This window comes from Mus caroli, chromosome 14 (assembly GCF_900094665.2).
Source record: "Mus caroli chromosome 14, CAROLI_EIJ_v1.1, whole genome shotgun sequence".
In the NCBI taxonomy this organism is placed as follows: domain Eukaryota; kingdom Metazoa; phylum Chordata; class Mammalia; order Rodentia; family Muridae; genus Mus; species Mus caroli.
Window position 1 is genome coordinate 11,421,350 of NC_034583.1, and position 16,170 is coordinate 11,437,519.

Genomic DNA, 16,170 nt, shown 5'->3' on the forward strand with positions numbered 1-16,170 from the left:
TCATGAAGGGGTGTTGGATTTTGTCAAAGGCTTTCTCAGCATCTAAGGAGATGATCATGTGGTTTTTGTCTTTGAGTTTGTTTATATACTGGATTACATTGATGGATTTCCGTATATTGAACCATCCTTGCATCTCTGGGATGAAACATTTGTCGATTTTTGTCTTACAGCATAAGCCACTGGTGTTTGTTCAGGAATTTTTCCCCCGTGCCCATATCTTCGAGGCTTTTCCCCACTTTCTCCTCTATAAGTTTCAGTCTCTCTGGTTTTATGTGGCATTCCTTGATCCATTCAGACTTGAGCTTTGAACAAGGAGATAAGAATGGATCAATTCCCATTCTTTTACGTGATTACTGCCAGTTGAGCCAGTACCGGTTGTTGAAAAATGCTGTCTCTTTTCCACGGTTGAGTATGTTTCTTAATTTCTTTCTTCACACTTTTAAACTTTTCATTGTAGAGGGCTTTTTTTTTTAAACCTCTTTTGTTATGTATATTTTAAATATTTTATTTGATTTGAGAAACTGAGAAGAGGACTGTGCCCATGATCTCTTTCTCAGCATGCTTGTTACTTGAATGTATTAAGACTGGTAAATTTTGTAAGTCAATTATGTATCATAATACTTTGCTGAAATTATTGATAATTTCTACAATTTTTTCTAGTCAAATTTTGGGAACACTGGCTATAAGATAATATAATCTTCACTTGAAAATTATTTGACTTAATAATTTCCCATTTGTAGCCCTTCTCTTGCCTTATTGCTCCAGCTAATGCTTCAATCACATTATGGATAAGCAGTAGGGATAGTGGGCACTCCTATCCCATTCCTGATTTTAATGGGGCTTATTAATGGTTTTATTCATTTAGGATGATATTGGCCATGAGGTTGCCATACATAACCTTTATTATGTTGGAATGTTTCCTGCAGTCCTACTTGTTATTAAGAAGGTATGTTGAATCTTTCTTTCTCTTTCTTTCTTTTCTTTCTTTCTTTCTTTCTTTCTTTCTTTCTTTCTTTCTTTCTCCTTTTTGTTTCCATTGAGATGATCATATGATTCCTGTATTTTTTGCCCATGTATTTGGTTTATTACATTTATTTCTTATATATGTTAAAAAAATAAAATCAATGAAAAAAAAAAAGGAAAAAGGTATCTGTCTTTGAAACCAGCTCTAACACTGGTAACGTAGATCGTGACACCTTTTGCTTTTTCAAATTTCCTGTATGATTCTGGAAAATGAATGTTTAAATTGTGATTTCACCTGCCAAAGCTGATTTTTCCCTTACAGGTTGTCCAGACCAAATCAGGCCAGGGAGCAGAGGAGGGTTGTAATTCAGCTTTCTTTGGACACTTTGGACAAAGAGAAGACAGTGTTGTGGAAGTGGACCAGTCAAAAGTGGACTGCTTAAAAGTGAGTGAGGTTTTTTTCCATGAAGAATAGACATCTATATCCCTGAAACTCACACCTTCACTTTCTACTTTTCCCTTTTGGCCATCCAGGTTAGTGTCTGACCTGTTCCACACTGAGGACAGACAGCACATTCCTTTCATGCTCTGTTCTCACTAGTGAACCCTCCAGAATGGCACAGAGAATATGGTCTGAAGATGGCTGCTTGTACTTCTGGGAAACCTTGCCAAGTTGAATCTGATTTCCCACATCTATAGAGAACACTCCAGTAAGGCTAAGACACATTCCCTCAGCAGAAAATCAAGTAAGCTAATGAAGAATGCTTGTGACCTGCCACCTCCACCATTCCAAAGGTCAACAGACATTCCTACAGTGATAAGCTCAATTATAACACTTCTAAAATGTCTTATTAAAGAACCCCAGCTTTGTAGCCCATGAATTCTATTTATATAAATATAAAGGAGGTCTTGCTTTTCTATCTTGATTGATCAGGTGGACTACCCATCCCATTCTCATACTTAGACATGGCAAACTCCATCTCTATAGTTTTATTTTTATTGTATGCATGTGGGTATTTTGCCTGGATGCATGTCTGTGCACCCCATGCAGGCACTACCATGGAACACAAAAGAGCATACTGGATGCTCAGGACCTGGAGTTGTAGACAATTGTTAGTTCCACGTGGGTACTGGAAATTGAGCTTGGGTCTTCTGGAAGAGCAGTCTCTTAGCTTTTGAGCCATCTTTTCAGCCTCCTCCATCTTACAGTTTTTGAATATCCTTCCATGGTCTCAAGTCCTCTTCAAACGAAATTCGTTTACCCAATGTAGTACTTCTCACTTTCAGCTTTACCAGATCTAAAACCCACTGACATCCAGGTCGTGGGTGCACACCTGAGATACCTACTCCACTATGTCACCCCAGGCTCCTCCTGAGAGACAGATGCCTGGCTACATCTTCTCTCTCTTTCACTCTGCACCCCAACTTGCAGAGGCTGCAAGAGAAAGGTCCACATGACCCTGCAGGTGGCTTGCAAGCCATTCCAAAGTAAAGTGGAAGGATAAACAAACAGCTCCTGTCTACTCAGGAGGACAGTAAGCACTAGTTTCTCTATGGCTTTGTTCTAGAAACCTTAGTCTAGGTGACCTCAGTGCCAGCAGTCCTTATAGACTTGCATAAGTGGATTGTGGATTGTGGTAAGGAACAAAGGTTCGGGGTTGACTTCCTCAGTTCAGATCCGGACACCCTGACTGACAATTCTCTGCACAGTGCAGACACGTTGCTGAAGTTGTTATGTTTTTTTGTTTGTTTGTTTTTGGTTTTTTGTTTTTTTTTCATCAAAATACTCTCTGGGCATCAGTAAAAAGGAAAGAAGAAAGACAAGCAAGAAAAGTGAGGTGGGAGGAGCATGGAAAGTGTGAAGGCTGGTCTACAGCCTAGCCATGCCTGTGTCAGATGTACAGAGACTGTCCTGGTGAGCCCAGGGTCTTTCCTCTGCCAGTATACAGTGGGCAGCAGAGATGAATTGGAAGATATCCTAAAGTACATAACCTTATCTTAGTAGGAGAAAAGTCCTATGTTTCCACTGCACTGTATTCTTGACTTGTGTTAGACATGAAAAACATTACATTTCAGTAATGGGCCATTTTTAGAAAAAAAAAAATATCTATACACACAGATTTTGGTATTAGGGATTAAACCCAGGATCTCACCAACAACTTATGCTCCTAGCCCTCAAAATAATTATAAAAAAATTATCAAAATTATCAAAATATCACCACAGCTTCCTGGCTGCTGTGAGGGCAGCGCAGCATCAGACAGGTGTGGTCATCCTCTCTGTGAAGTCTCCTTTCACATAGTCTGGCTCTGCAGCCTGACCCTGGAGTAATTCCACTTTCCTATTTTACACATACATGGCTAAAATATGGTATTTTCTATAATATTATTCTGTAATATTAATCATATTAATGTAGAAAAGAGATAATGAAAAAGAGCAATGAATCCCGCGTAAAGTTAAGGTAGAGGAACAATGTATAATTTCTCATGTTCTGTTTCCTTTTAAGCATAATGGGTTCAGGGAAGCTGCCTATGCCAACAGGGCAGATATGCAACCCTATATATATGTTTAGTATGTACATATGACAACACAGATTGTTAAAAATGGATGAATACATCATACTGACCTTAGGGGGTTTAAACGGATAATCTGGTGAAAAGGTAATGTCAAGAAAGAATACCCCTCCTTCATAGACAGATCCTGGGGGTCCCAATATAGTTGACCTCCATTCATAAATGTTGTCTCCTTTGGGTCCAGCACTGAAATAAGACACACAAATGAGATGTGCTTTAAAATTACATAAAGTTTGGAATTAAAAAATATTTATGATAATAACAAATTGAGCCATTTCACAAAACATAATAAAGTTAATACATTAATTTTTATCTATCATATTGTTCCTGTCAACATCGTTATTCTATAAACAAAACATGTTGGCATCATGTAATCCAGCAGAGCTGAAGGTCCTGTTGTACTGCTCACAATCCAAACACTATGAAGCAAGTTTCCCAGGACACTAGCTTTGTAAAAATATGAAATTATGTGTGAAGACCTGAAAAGGGTGACAGAATCCTGAGAGTACTGACAGAGAATTTCCAAGTGAGAAAGGCTAATGCAGAACGGCCGGCCTAAACCCTCCACTAAGTACTGAGAGCACAGATTGGTTCTTGACAGCCACCAGGAAACAGCCACCATTCAGAAGACCCAGCCAATCACAACCTCTTCTTCCTGCTATCCCATCTCCTAGATAAGACATGTTATTTCATGATCATATTTTATAAGTTCTTCTATGTTCCTCCCTAGAATAAAAATTCCTTGAGGATTAGATTTTAGCTACTAACCACACATTTTTTTGGACAATGACAGGTTAATGGCTGGGCAGTCATATGACTGAGAGTGACCAAGATACACCCATGTCTCCAGCAAAATCACTAAGAAGAATAAAGCCCACTGTGAATGTGAATGGTGTTATTGCTTTCCAGTGAGTATCAGTGCCACAGTATGAGTGAAATTTAGCTTTTGGTGCTGGGGCTCAGCTCAGTGGTACAGGGTTTGCTCAGTGTTCTTGAACTTCAGAGCTACTGTTTCCTCTGCCCACGAAGAGCAGGGGAACCCAAAATAATGGGAAAGGTTTCCCAGGGTTCTTTTTGTTTTATCAGGTTATTATCTACACTGAAATCCTCATCATGTAATGGAGTAGACAACATTATGAATGCTTGCCAAAGAGTTTATTCCAAATGTCACTGCAACAAAATTGATCACAACCAAGATAAGACTACACAGTCATAAAAATTTTTAATGTAATTCACCTCACTAGCGATCAAAGTAGAAGAGAGAATTTTATTCTCACAGGTTATAGAAGACTTCCTCCCCTTTCTCCCTTCACGTTCCTTCTTCTGGAATCCCTTCCTTTCTCTTCCATGCAAAAGTAAAACCTTTATTGATTGAGTGATAGTTCATGTTTATAAACTGAGAAATAATATTTAGATCATGTAAAACTGACCAAATCCTAGGGCCCAATCATATCAATTCATATCAATTAACAGGAAAAAGATTAATGATCTATTAGAAAGACATCAAAAGACATTTCTAAAAGGTAGAAATAAACATTAAAATACTCAGTATCATCAAAATTTGGAAAATAACAATTCAATTGGTAAAAATAAATGCTTAAGCAAAATGGAGTAGTGACGAGGATTTGGTAAATCTGATTTCTACGCACTGCACATAAACATTTTCAAATGTGCTAGAGAAGAACACACTACTCTTCATAAAGACAGGAAGGAGGGAATTTCTGTGCTTTGTAGGATTGTGGGTAGACCTGGAAGGTGCTAAGCTCAGCAAAGTCAGGCATAGAACAACACATGCTGCATGCTCTCACTTATATGTTAGTGAAAGCAATGGGCTGATAGATGGAGAGAATAAAACAGTGACTTTGAGAGAGAGACAGAGAGTATGAAGAGAGGCTATTTAGTGGGTATGAGCCAGGTAGATAAGGACTTACATGAGAGTGATCCCAGAAAATGGAGCTGTATCACCAGAACCACATCTCCTGGGTGGGCAAAGAGATAGACAGGAAGAAGCCAAGGAAACTGCAGCCATATCTCAGCAGCTGTGTCATCCTTTTGTGGTTAGACATCCTTGAAGTTCTAGTAAAGGTCTTCCTGCTCTATCAGGAAGTAAGGCAGTAGACACATTCCTAGTTGCCACACATGCATGCTAAGGCAGGTGTGTCCTCAAGACTGTGGCTCCATTATCGTTTGCATTGTGTTTCTGACCCTCTCCTTCCTTTCTTCCACTCATGATCTTTAAAAGAGGATCACCAAGCAGTGTTGGCATATGCCTTTAATCCCAACACTCTGTAGGGGCAGAGGGGCTGAGGGGCAGAGGGGCAGAGGGGCAGAGGGGCAGAGGGGCAGAGGGGCAGAGGGGCAGAGGCAAGCCCCGGGACAGCTAGAGCTACACAGAGAAACCCTGTCTAAGAGAGAAACCATCCATCACAACTTGGGAAAGGAAAAGGTCATCTTACCCCATCAACATGCCACCCGTTTAACAGGCACAAGTCCTTAAACCATACAACATGGAATGCTGCTTCTCCATGTTTAGCCCTCTGCAAAACTCTCTAGAGTACACACTGTGTTGCTGTGCTTTGCTAAGTAAAGCTCTGATAAACTGCCCATGTCTCCTGGCAGAATTCTTTCCTGTGAGAAGACAAGAACTCAGAAAGAAGTCTTCCTTGGATGATATATTTCAGGGGGACAACTGAATAACAGGAACCAGTTTTAATGTCCTGTATTATAAGAGGACAACTATAGATGACAAGAATTCATTAAATGTCTCAAAATATCTAGAAGCAAACCTTTTCTTTTAATTTTCTAAATATAAAGAAATGGCTCATGTCTGAGATAAAGGACCAGCTACTGCTCTTATAACTACACACAGCTATACTGAGGTATGCCTTGTTATATGTATGATGGCCATTTCAATTAAAATTAAAAACACATATTTATAAAGAATGCAGACTTCAGTTCAACTGAACATACCTCTGTTATACAGCAGAGTGTTTACACTTATATCCCACAGACACAGAGGGGTTTTTGCAACAGCAGTGCTGGCAGCACCTATATCCTGACTGGAAATGAATGACCTTACCTAGAGAAAAGCCATCTAGCAGTGAGACCCTGCACATCCCCAGGAGCACATTGAGTTCAAAAGTGGCTGGACAGGTAGCACAAGACAAACCCACAAAAAGAGACTATATTGTTGACACAACTATGGGGTAAAACAAGAAACTGAATGAAAGAAGTGTTCAGAGGAGTGGTTTCTTGGTCTTCTACTTCTCAGTTACTTTCCTATTGCTGTGATCACACCACAAACAAGGCAACAGAAAAGAAAGCACTTAATTTTGAGCCCAGAGTTCTCAGGAAGCTAGAGTCTAGGACAATCATGGTAGGGAGTATGACAGCCGACGTGATGCAGGAGAATTACCTCAGAGTTTACTCACATTTGCTCCCAATTAAGAGGCAGAGAGAGCTCATGTAGTGGACTTGGAAATGAGGACTTTGAAACCTCAAACCCTGACTCCTTTCACATAGTTCCTTCCACAGGCCACACCTCCCAATAATCCTTTCCAAATAGTTCCACCAATTGAAGACCAAGTATCAAAACACATGAGCCTATGGGGGACCATTCTCATTTACATCCTACTTCTTATTGTGTGTGTGTGCTTAGGAACAATGTTTGATAATCTAATTATATAATGTCAAGTACGTTCTTTTATATGTATCAAATTTTTACATAAAGAAAAAGTATGTGGGCTGGTGAGATGGTTCAGTTGGTAAAGATGTCTGCTGCCAAACCTAATGACATGAGTTTGATCCCCCAGGAAGTATATACTGGAGAGAACCCATTCCTTCAAGGTGTCCTCTGACCTTCATATGTACATTAGAACATGTATATAAACACACATCCATGCACACAAAATAAGCACAAATGTAATAACAATAAGAATTGGGAAAAGTATATTAAAAGGACAATAGAGTTCTATGTGAAATGAGCAAGTTCTGTGATCCTACTGCATGTTAAAAAGTATCCTTCCCAGCTGTAAAGTTTATGAACTATAACAGTAACCAGCATTGGCAAGATGCCCCCAAGGGTACAATAGTGGCACTTATATCTTAAGAGTAATTAACAGCCATTTAGTTAGCCTTAAGGCCTCCTCAATAGAAGGGAATTCATGCCTGGTACTATAAATTCAGCCAACTACTCATGGCTGCTGAGATAGTGGACCATTGAGGAGAACTTATTACTATAATGGCCACTTTCTTAAACCAGTGTAATTCCCAACTGTATTTAAAATATCAGTCCTGATATTCATAAATAAATGTTGCTTTCACCTTTCCCCAAAGAATCTTCTTTTGGCAGAACTTGCAGACAATTCCAGATCCACATCTAGTCATAAAAACAGAGGACAATTGATTTTGGGATGCCCCAATCCAACTGATACACCCATAACACAACCACTGCACTTATGGCTCAGGAAACATCATAGAAAGGGGGATAGAAAGACTGTAAGAGAGAAGCCCAGGATGCCTGTTGTCAGTAGGGTCTACTACATGAGACAGGGAAGCCCTACTCATTAAATATGAAAAAAAAATGGTCGACTAAACAAGAGCTATACCATGATAACACCAGTTGGAATACAGATGTGGATGAGGTAATCTCACAAGGCACTATTCATTGATGAAGAGCCATAGCCCATTAATGATTGTTGAGAGGGGGAATAAGTATTCTCCAGGGACAAGTTCCTTGATAGATTATTCAATCCCAACTATTCAGCCCTAAACACATATACAGATGGCAACATTACAATTTAGCAGGTTTCTCTCTCTCTCTCTCTCTCTCTCTCTCTCTCTCTCTNCACACACACACACACACACACACACACACACACACACACACACACACACAGAGGCACTCACCCCAATAAAGTGGTAATAAATTTGAGGAAGGGGTCATGGAAGAAATTGGAAGAGGTACAGGAGATGAAAATGATGGAAACATAATAATCATGTATGAAATTCTCAAAACCAAACCAAAACACTAAATGGACCCAGGCCCTAGGGCTTAGCTCATTGGTAGAACATTCAATTTTCCACACCATAAATAAATGAATATATATTAAAATCCATTGGACTGGAAAGATGGACTTCAATTCACTATGTGAGAACAAGGGTTAAGTTGGACTGCGAGGCCGAGTCACACTGATCTAGCAATGAAGATAAAGCCCCATTCAATTTTATTTCAAGTTATTTGGTCTCTCTCTTTTCTACCCTTTCTTTTGTTTTTAGGTTTATTTTTATTTTAGGTGTGTGTTTGGCATGAATGCAAATGTACCACATGCATGCCTGGTGCAGGTGTTGGATCCCCTGGAACAGGAGTTGTTGATGGTTGTGAGCTGCTATGTAGGTGCTGGGAAACTAACCCAGGTCCTTTGGAAGGACAGCAAGTACTCTTAACCACTAGGACCTCTCTTGAGCAACTCTTTCTCTAAAATATAGTAAGTAAGATCACAGTTAACACAATGCATTGCAGAGGGAATCAAGTACCCTGCAAAGCAGTGAGTCAATGAGGGACCAGACAATGTTCTGCCCATCCTCCCAACTGCTGGGAGTGAGGCACAGACACCTGCAACCTGGCCGGATGACATGAGTCTTTCCTCAGCAGCAGCCTCTTGCTGCCAAAAGAGCACACTCTTCAGATGAATAAGATACACACTTACATTCTGAGCTATAATTAAACCCATGGTGAATAGAGACGTTTATCAGGAGGAGGAGCTTAAGGAGAGTAGATTATAAGTTATAGTTACATTATGTCAAGGCAGATGGAAAAACTCAGTTAATAAACACACAGCTATGTTAACCAGTGTGTTAGAGACTTCCAAATGTGAAGTCACCTTGAAAAGTTTTAAGATGATCTTCCAGGAATGGAAACCACAGGTAGTTAAATAATATAGGGCCAAGGAAGTTGTCACCACACAGTTCCATCAACAGAGGGAGTCAGGAGTAGAAGACAGATATCTTATCAAGAAGGGCACTCAGTGTGGACTATTTAAACTCAATTTCTGTTCACAATCAGAAATCCAGATTTTACTGAAGTTAGCTGTCTATACTGCTGAAGGTGGATTAAATCAACACAGCTGATATGGTTCTGGGTTGCTTTATCTGGCCAAGGTGTATCTTTTAAAGAAATGTTTATTCAGTATCAATAAACTGTCTTTAAAACAGGCATTTTACAAGGCACATGAATTTGACTGCCACATACTTACCTAAAGTAAGACAGACTGCGTCTTAGCTGTCTGTCTTGCCTCCTTAGATGGCAGGCCCACAAATACTTGCAATCCTACAGTTAGGAGAGTGGTACTGCAGCTAGAGGTCCCCACCTCATGCCTGTTGGCATGTTGCAAGTGAGAACTCCTTGGAGTGAAAAAAAATTCTCTAGTGTGCTATATAATGCAGCAGCCATGAGGCTATGAGTGCTTGAAATGTGATTAGGGCCGAGAGCCATGTGCTGTAAATGCAAAGGGAAGTATGTACTATAAATCAACATCATCTAAGACAGTGGTTCGCAACCTTCCCAATGCTTTGACCCTTTAAAACAGTTCCTCACGTTGTGGGGTATCCCCAACCATAACATTACTATTGTTTCTGCTTTAAAACTGTAGTTTTGCTATTATTATAAATCATCATGCAAATATCTGTGTTCTCCAGTGGTCTTAGGTGGCGCTGTGTTTTTCAACCCCTAAATGGGTCATAAAGCACAGACCGGGAGCTGCTCATCTAGGATAATAATTACATGCTCAGATGGTAATATTTGGGGTATGCTATGTTAAATACATTACAAAAAATTTATGTGGTTTTAGAAGCTCAAAGTACAGTAGAATACCTAACAAAGACACCCCCTTTCCTCAGTGTTCCCTCCTCATCTTCTAGGAGAAAGGAAAAAGGACCCCTTGCAGGAGCAGTTCTCAGCATGTGCACAGGGGGTGGAGAATGGGTATGGGGTGGGAGGAAAAAAAAATCAGACAAAAATCAAAACTACTCCTCCTGGGAATTTAGGATCAACAAAGTACAGGGCTTTGCTCAAGGCCAAATTCCTGAAATTTAACCCATGTCCTCCAATCACTGTGAGACCCCCAGTGTCACCCTGTGGAGTAACCACACTACTGCTGCTGCCACAGCTGGATACCAGAGTTCAAGACCAGTCCCTGCAAGTCTCTGAACCTCCCTTTAATCCTGGGCAGGCATCTGAGGCATGAAACAGCCACTTCAGTTCCAGCTACCCCTCCTTAGTCCAATTTCTTAGTTCAACCAGAAACCCAATAGGAGCCACTGTTCCCATCTTCCCTCTTCCTAACACAAGTACCACCTCTCATCCAACCCTAGTCTCTGTGAGAAATGGAAGGTCTCAGGGCACCCACATCTTCTAGAAATACTTTGCTATCTGGACTTCATAGATGAGACATGGTACACTCTGTGGTACTATGTTAACACTCCACAGCAACACTCAGTGTAATGCTCCTCCACAGTGACATGATAACACTTGTGGTGCTATCATGTAGCACTATGGTACTGTGGATAATGTTCTGGGGCACCTGGCAAACCCCATATGTCAGGGTTCCACTCTGTGCTGCTGTGGCAGAGACCCATGGTAGCATTCTAAGTGTAGTCTTATTTGTTTCTAGCTAACACTGCAGCCATCAAAGTAGAAATTCCCTTGAAGAGCATAGATACAGCAAATCTATACAGGAAACAGTTTAAAGGTCCTTTGGATAGTTAAGAGCTGTGGTTTATACACAGATTTAAGGGAGGGCAAAAGCATCCGGCATACCCAAGCCACTTCTGGATGAAGATGCTTGCTTTCTTTTCTTTTAAAACAAATTTTATTAGAGATTTTCTTTATTTACATTTCAAATGTTATCCTCTTTCCTAGTCTCTCTCTGAAAACCTCCTCCCCCTTATCTGCTTCCCCCTCTCCCCACTCACCAACTCACCCACTCCGGCTTTCTGGCCCTGGCATTCTCCTACACTGGGGCATAGAGCCTTCACAGGACCAAGGGCCTCTCTCCCACTGATGATTGACTAGTCCATCCTCTGCTGCATATGTAGCTGGAGCCATGAGTCAGACCATGCGTACTCTTTGGTTGGTGGTTTAGTCCCTGGGAGCTCTGGTGGTACTGGTTAGTTTATATTGTTGTTCCTCGTATGGAGCTGTAAAACCCCTTCAACTCCTTGGGTCCTTTCTATAGCTCCTTCATTGGGGACCCTGTGCTCAGTCCAATGGATGGCTGTGAGCATTTCCTTCTGTATTTATCAGGCAATGGCAGAGCCTCTCAGGAGAAAGCTATATTAGGCTCTTGTCAGCAAGCACTTGTTGGCATTCACAATAGTATCTGGGTTTGGTGATTGTATATGGGATGGATCCCCAGGTGGGACAGTCTCTGTTCCACACTTTGTCTCTGTAACTCCTTCCATGAGTACTTTGTTCCCCCTTCTAAGAAGGAACAAAGTGTCCACACTTTGGTCTTCCTTCTTGAGTTTGATGTGGTTTGTGAATTTTATCTTGGGTATTCTGAGATTCTGGGCTAATATCCACTTATCAGTGAATGCATATCATGAGTGCATTTTGTGATTGGGTTACCTCACTCAGGATGATATCCTCCAGATCCGTCCATTTGCCTAAGAATTTCATAAACTCTTGTTTTTAATAGCTGCATAGTACTCTATTGTGCAAATGAACCACATTTTCTGTATCCATTCCTCTGTTGAGGGACATCTGGGTTCTTTCTAGCTCCTGGCTATTATAAATAAGGCTGCTGTGAACATAGTGGAACATGGGTCCTTATTACCTGTTAGAGCACCTTCTGGGTATATGCCCAGGAGTGGTATTGCTGGGTCCTCAGGTAGTACTATGTCCAGTCTTCTGAGGAACCACTAGACTGATTTCCAGAGTGGTTGTACAAGCTTGCAATCCTACCAGCAATGGAGGAGTGTTCCTCTTTCTCCACATCCTGGACAGCAGAAGATGCTTTTATTTCATATGTAAGAAAATGGTAAGCACAAATTTTATTGGTATAACAATGACCTTTTATTCTTAAAATGCTGGTTGTGATAGCTCACAACCTACATACTTTTATTTTCATTAGTATCCCTGACACTTCCACAGGACTCTAAGGCTCACTGTCACTATGTTTTTGTATCAAGGTTAAGGTTAGGAGAAGAGGAGGATGGTGAGTTGGCCTGGAGACTAACATCTGAAGTGACTAGCATACACTGCTGGAGAATAGGAAGCAGGTACCCCAGCACAGTGCTGGTAAAGGAATTATGCATCAGATTCCAGGAGGCAGGCTCTCAGTCCTGGGACTGGCACAGCTTAGGGACTCTATACCTTAGGACAATTTATCAAACACCTACAGTCTCAGCTCTTACATCTTCCAGAGTTGCTCCATTTCCCAGGTATAAGGGCCTCAAAGCAGTGATACATGGAGCAGTCACAATAGTGCCTGGCATGCCAGCATGGGCAGGCCAGCATGTGTGGGTATATCTGTGCCAGGGCCCACATATGGTGGAGAGAAGACAGTTTGTAGGAGTCAGTTCTCTCCATATGGGAGCCAGGATGAAACTCAGGTCGTCAAGCTTGGCTATAGGTGCCCTTACCCTTTGAGCCATCCCATTGGTGCAGAACTGGATATTTAATATGTATATATTTACAGAATCAAGTGCTGAATCAGAGAACAATTTGGTTCTCTAAAAGTAGCAACCTGCAACTAAAAGTTCCTTTAAAATTATGTTATTCTGTAAACTCCAACAAATATCTAAAGTTAAGGGATAAAGAGATCCAAAGGCTTAGCAACAGTGATCCAGTAAATGTTAGAACTGATTCCAACCTGAAAACCATGTAGAGGCAAGCATATGTGTCCACCTGATACCAACAGTGAGACTCAATGGTACCACAGCAAGAGGGAACGTCTACAACCAACAATGAGCTAAATTAGTTCCCTACATTTCTGCATATGAGGCTAGAGCAAGCCAAAAATGACACACAAGTACCCTAAAGGCATACTAGGGAAATCATGGCCTGAAGAAAACACACAAGTCTTAACATCACTGAGATACTTCGCTACTAATCTACCTACCCAAAACAGTTACTGAGCACTGCGTTTCATGGCCATTCTCTGACAAGACACTCTGTGTGCATTCTCTTCTTTATCACCATAGTTAGCTCTGAGATAGTTTTATCTTTAAGTGAGAGTGCCTCACTTCTTCCTCCTGAAGCTCCTCTTTAAATATGTGGAAACCTAGATTCCCAAAGCTTTTCAGTGCCTTCGACAAAATCAGACCATGTGCTTAAAACAAACAAAAAATCATGCCTGCAGGTCTCAATTCCTTACCCCTTCCTTCTGGGGCCCACCAGCGTTCAGGCAGGTAGGGCCTGTGTGTTGTTTGGAGAGGATAAAATTAAAGGGAGTAAAAACCAGGATGGATAGATGTGGGGCAGTTGCCTCAGCTGGAAATGGGACTTCAGGGGAAAGAGAGCAAACAAAACACCAAGCAGCTAACTTGTTGGCTTTATATTCCTTAATAAAATAAGCTATCCAGCATCCTTCATTTGTGTAAGTGTTTCTATCCAGTCTCTCCTCTGGAGTGTCCAACACTTCTTTGTTACATAACCCTGAAGAGGGTTGAAGTGGAAACTTAAGGGTTCTTTGGCAAGTTGGTTGGATGGTGTTTTGCTGGGGCAAACACATGAAGGAATGTTTAGCTGAAGCAGACACAGGAATAAAGCAAGCACATGAAAGATCACGTGATGAAGGATTCTTTGCTAACAACACACATGTATTGGTCTGCCTTCCATTTTGTAGATGAGCTGCATTTGTAGGGACTCCAAAGAGAGAAACACACCAAAAATATTCTGGTAGTGTGCTGTAATTGTTTGCTGATTCCTCAGATTCAGGATGATTGGATGCACGTGCTGAGGCAAGTCACGTGGAGGACATGTTGGGAGGGTATAAATAGGACTCCATGGAGTGACAGAGACAGAGCTTGGCTTGCTGGTACAGCTAACTGTGCAACACTTGTGGGTCTCGAATCTTCCCTGACTTTCACTTCCTCGAGAGAAGGAGAGCCTAGGACTTCTGGTATTCTTGCTGGTCCGTCCTGTTGACTTGTGCAGAGCTGTTTCTTCTAGGTTGTGTCAGTTGCTAACCCGACTCTACCAAACTGGACTGCTGGTATATCCATGAGGTGTTTTCAAGTGGATTGAGCTGCAACTGCCTGCTAACCTGTGAACTGAACTGCTGATTTCCAGACAACATAGATGGGAATTGCTCCAAAGAACCTTTTTAAACAGGTCCACTACCGCAGTATCCTTTCTTTTCCACTGCCTCCGGGGGGGTGGTGAGCTACAGGGAGGTTAAAATGTTTAAGAACCATTATTAAAAATAGGCTTTGAAAGAAAAATTAAAGTTATACAGGGTGTTTTCCAAAGGAGATCAAAGGCAAATTCCTCCATTTTCCACAGCTCTCAGGCATTTCTGACAGCAGTTTTCGATGATGTCATAAGCTACTGTTCAACAGCTTAGTGAGGACTGGCCATTACATTCTGGCTGTCACGTGCAATCCCATAGTCTGCCCTTGTGAAACATTTAGAGAAGTGACTTTTAGCACTCAGTTTGGTGATTCAGTCTCCACACAGTTCATTAGTCATGGTATCAACATCAATTTTCTATAGCAGCTATTACTGCCTTTCAGATCTCAGCATTTGCCTTCCTTGTCTGTAAGCAAAACAAAGAGATCTTATAGAAGGTTTGCTTTAAGAGGCACCGCTTTGTAATACCCTTAACTCTGGTCAAGATGGACTATCTCTGAGACTGAGAGGTTTTGCTTTAGGTAGTGTTGTGGTGTAAGAAATAACTGCCCATCTCCAGCTCACAGTGTGGGGCTGGGGGAGGGGAACGGTGGGTCCCTGGCTGCCAAGCAGGTTTAATCTATCCATATCCCAGTCTGAATTAGCCTCCCAACAATAAAGTGTAGCCCAGGCTGCTGGAAGAAACAAACCTAGGGATAAATAATTAAAACTTCAGAAAGACCAACTCCTGACTACCAGGGGAGGCTTAATTTGTGACTGAGCCTAGCATCTTAAAAGGCTAATTGTGTTCAATAGCAGCAAAGGCTAAGGACCTGGGGTGGACACTATGCAGGCAGGATGTGAAAAGCAAAGCTTGGGAGAGTCCCGAGTGATCAGTTCAAAAGAAGTAGGGTATCATGAGTCCTAGAAACACATCTCACTTCTGAGATGGGCATTCCTGCCTCTGTCCATACAGACCCAGGTAGACTGGCTAGAGCAGCATCTGAAAGGCTAGACAAAGGGTGGAAGGTGGCACATTACAGGAGCTCTCCCTTGGTTCTGTAGAGTGTGCAGCCAGCTGCCCTTTGCTTTGATGGGTCGAATTTTCTGCTGGGAAGATCAACACTCTGAAGCAAATGTGTCATACTTCTGTGTTAAGATAACAAAGTGGCATTGACAGTTTAAGTTAAAACGATGTCAGCCGGGCGGTGGTGGTGCACACCTTTAATCCCAGCACTTGGGAGGCAGAGGCAGAGGCAGAGGCAGAGGCAGAGGCAGAGGCAGAGGCAGAGGCAGAGGCAGAG

At 41.5% G+C, this 16,170-nt stretch overlaps 1 protein-coding gene across 12 annotated transcripts in view; it reads right to left on the reverse strand.

Moving 5' to 3' along the window:
* Ube2e2 (ubiquitin conjugating enzyme E2 E2) overlaps nt 1–16,170 on the reverse strand; it is a 300,978-nt gene that overhangs the window by 55,784 nt on the left and 229,024 nt on the right. For all 12 annotated transcript variants that reach the window (XM_029468993.1, XM_029468990.1, XM_029468987.1 and 9 more), the window contains one exon: nt 3,588–3,720. In XM_029468993.1, the coding sequence (XP_029324853.1) occupies nt 3,588–3,720 (133 nt within the window). The remainder of the gene's footprint in view (nt 1–3,587; nt 3,721–16,170) is intronic.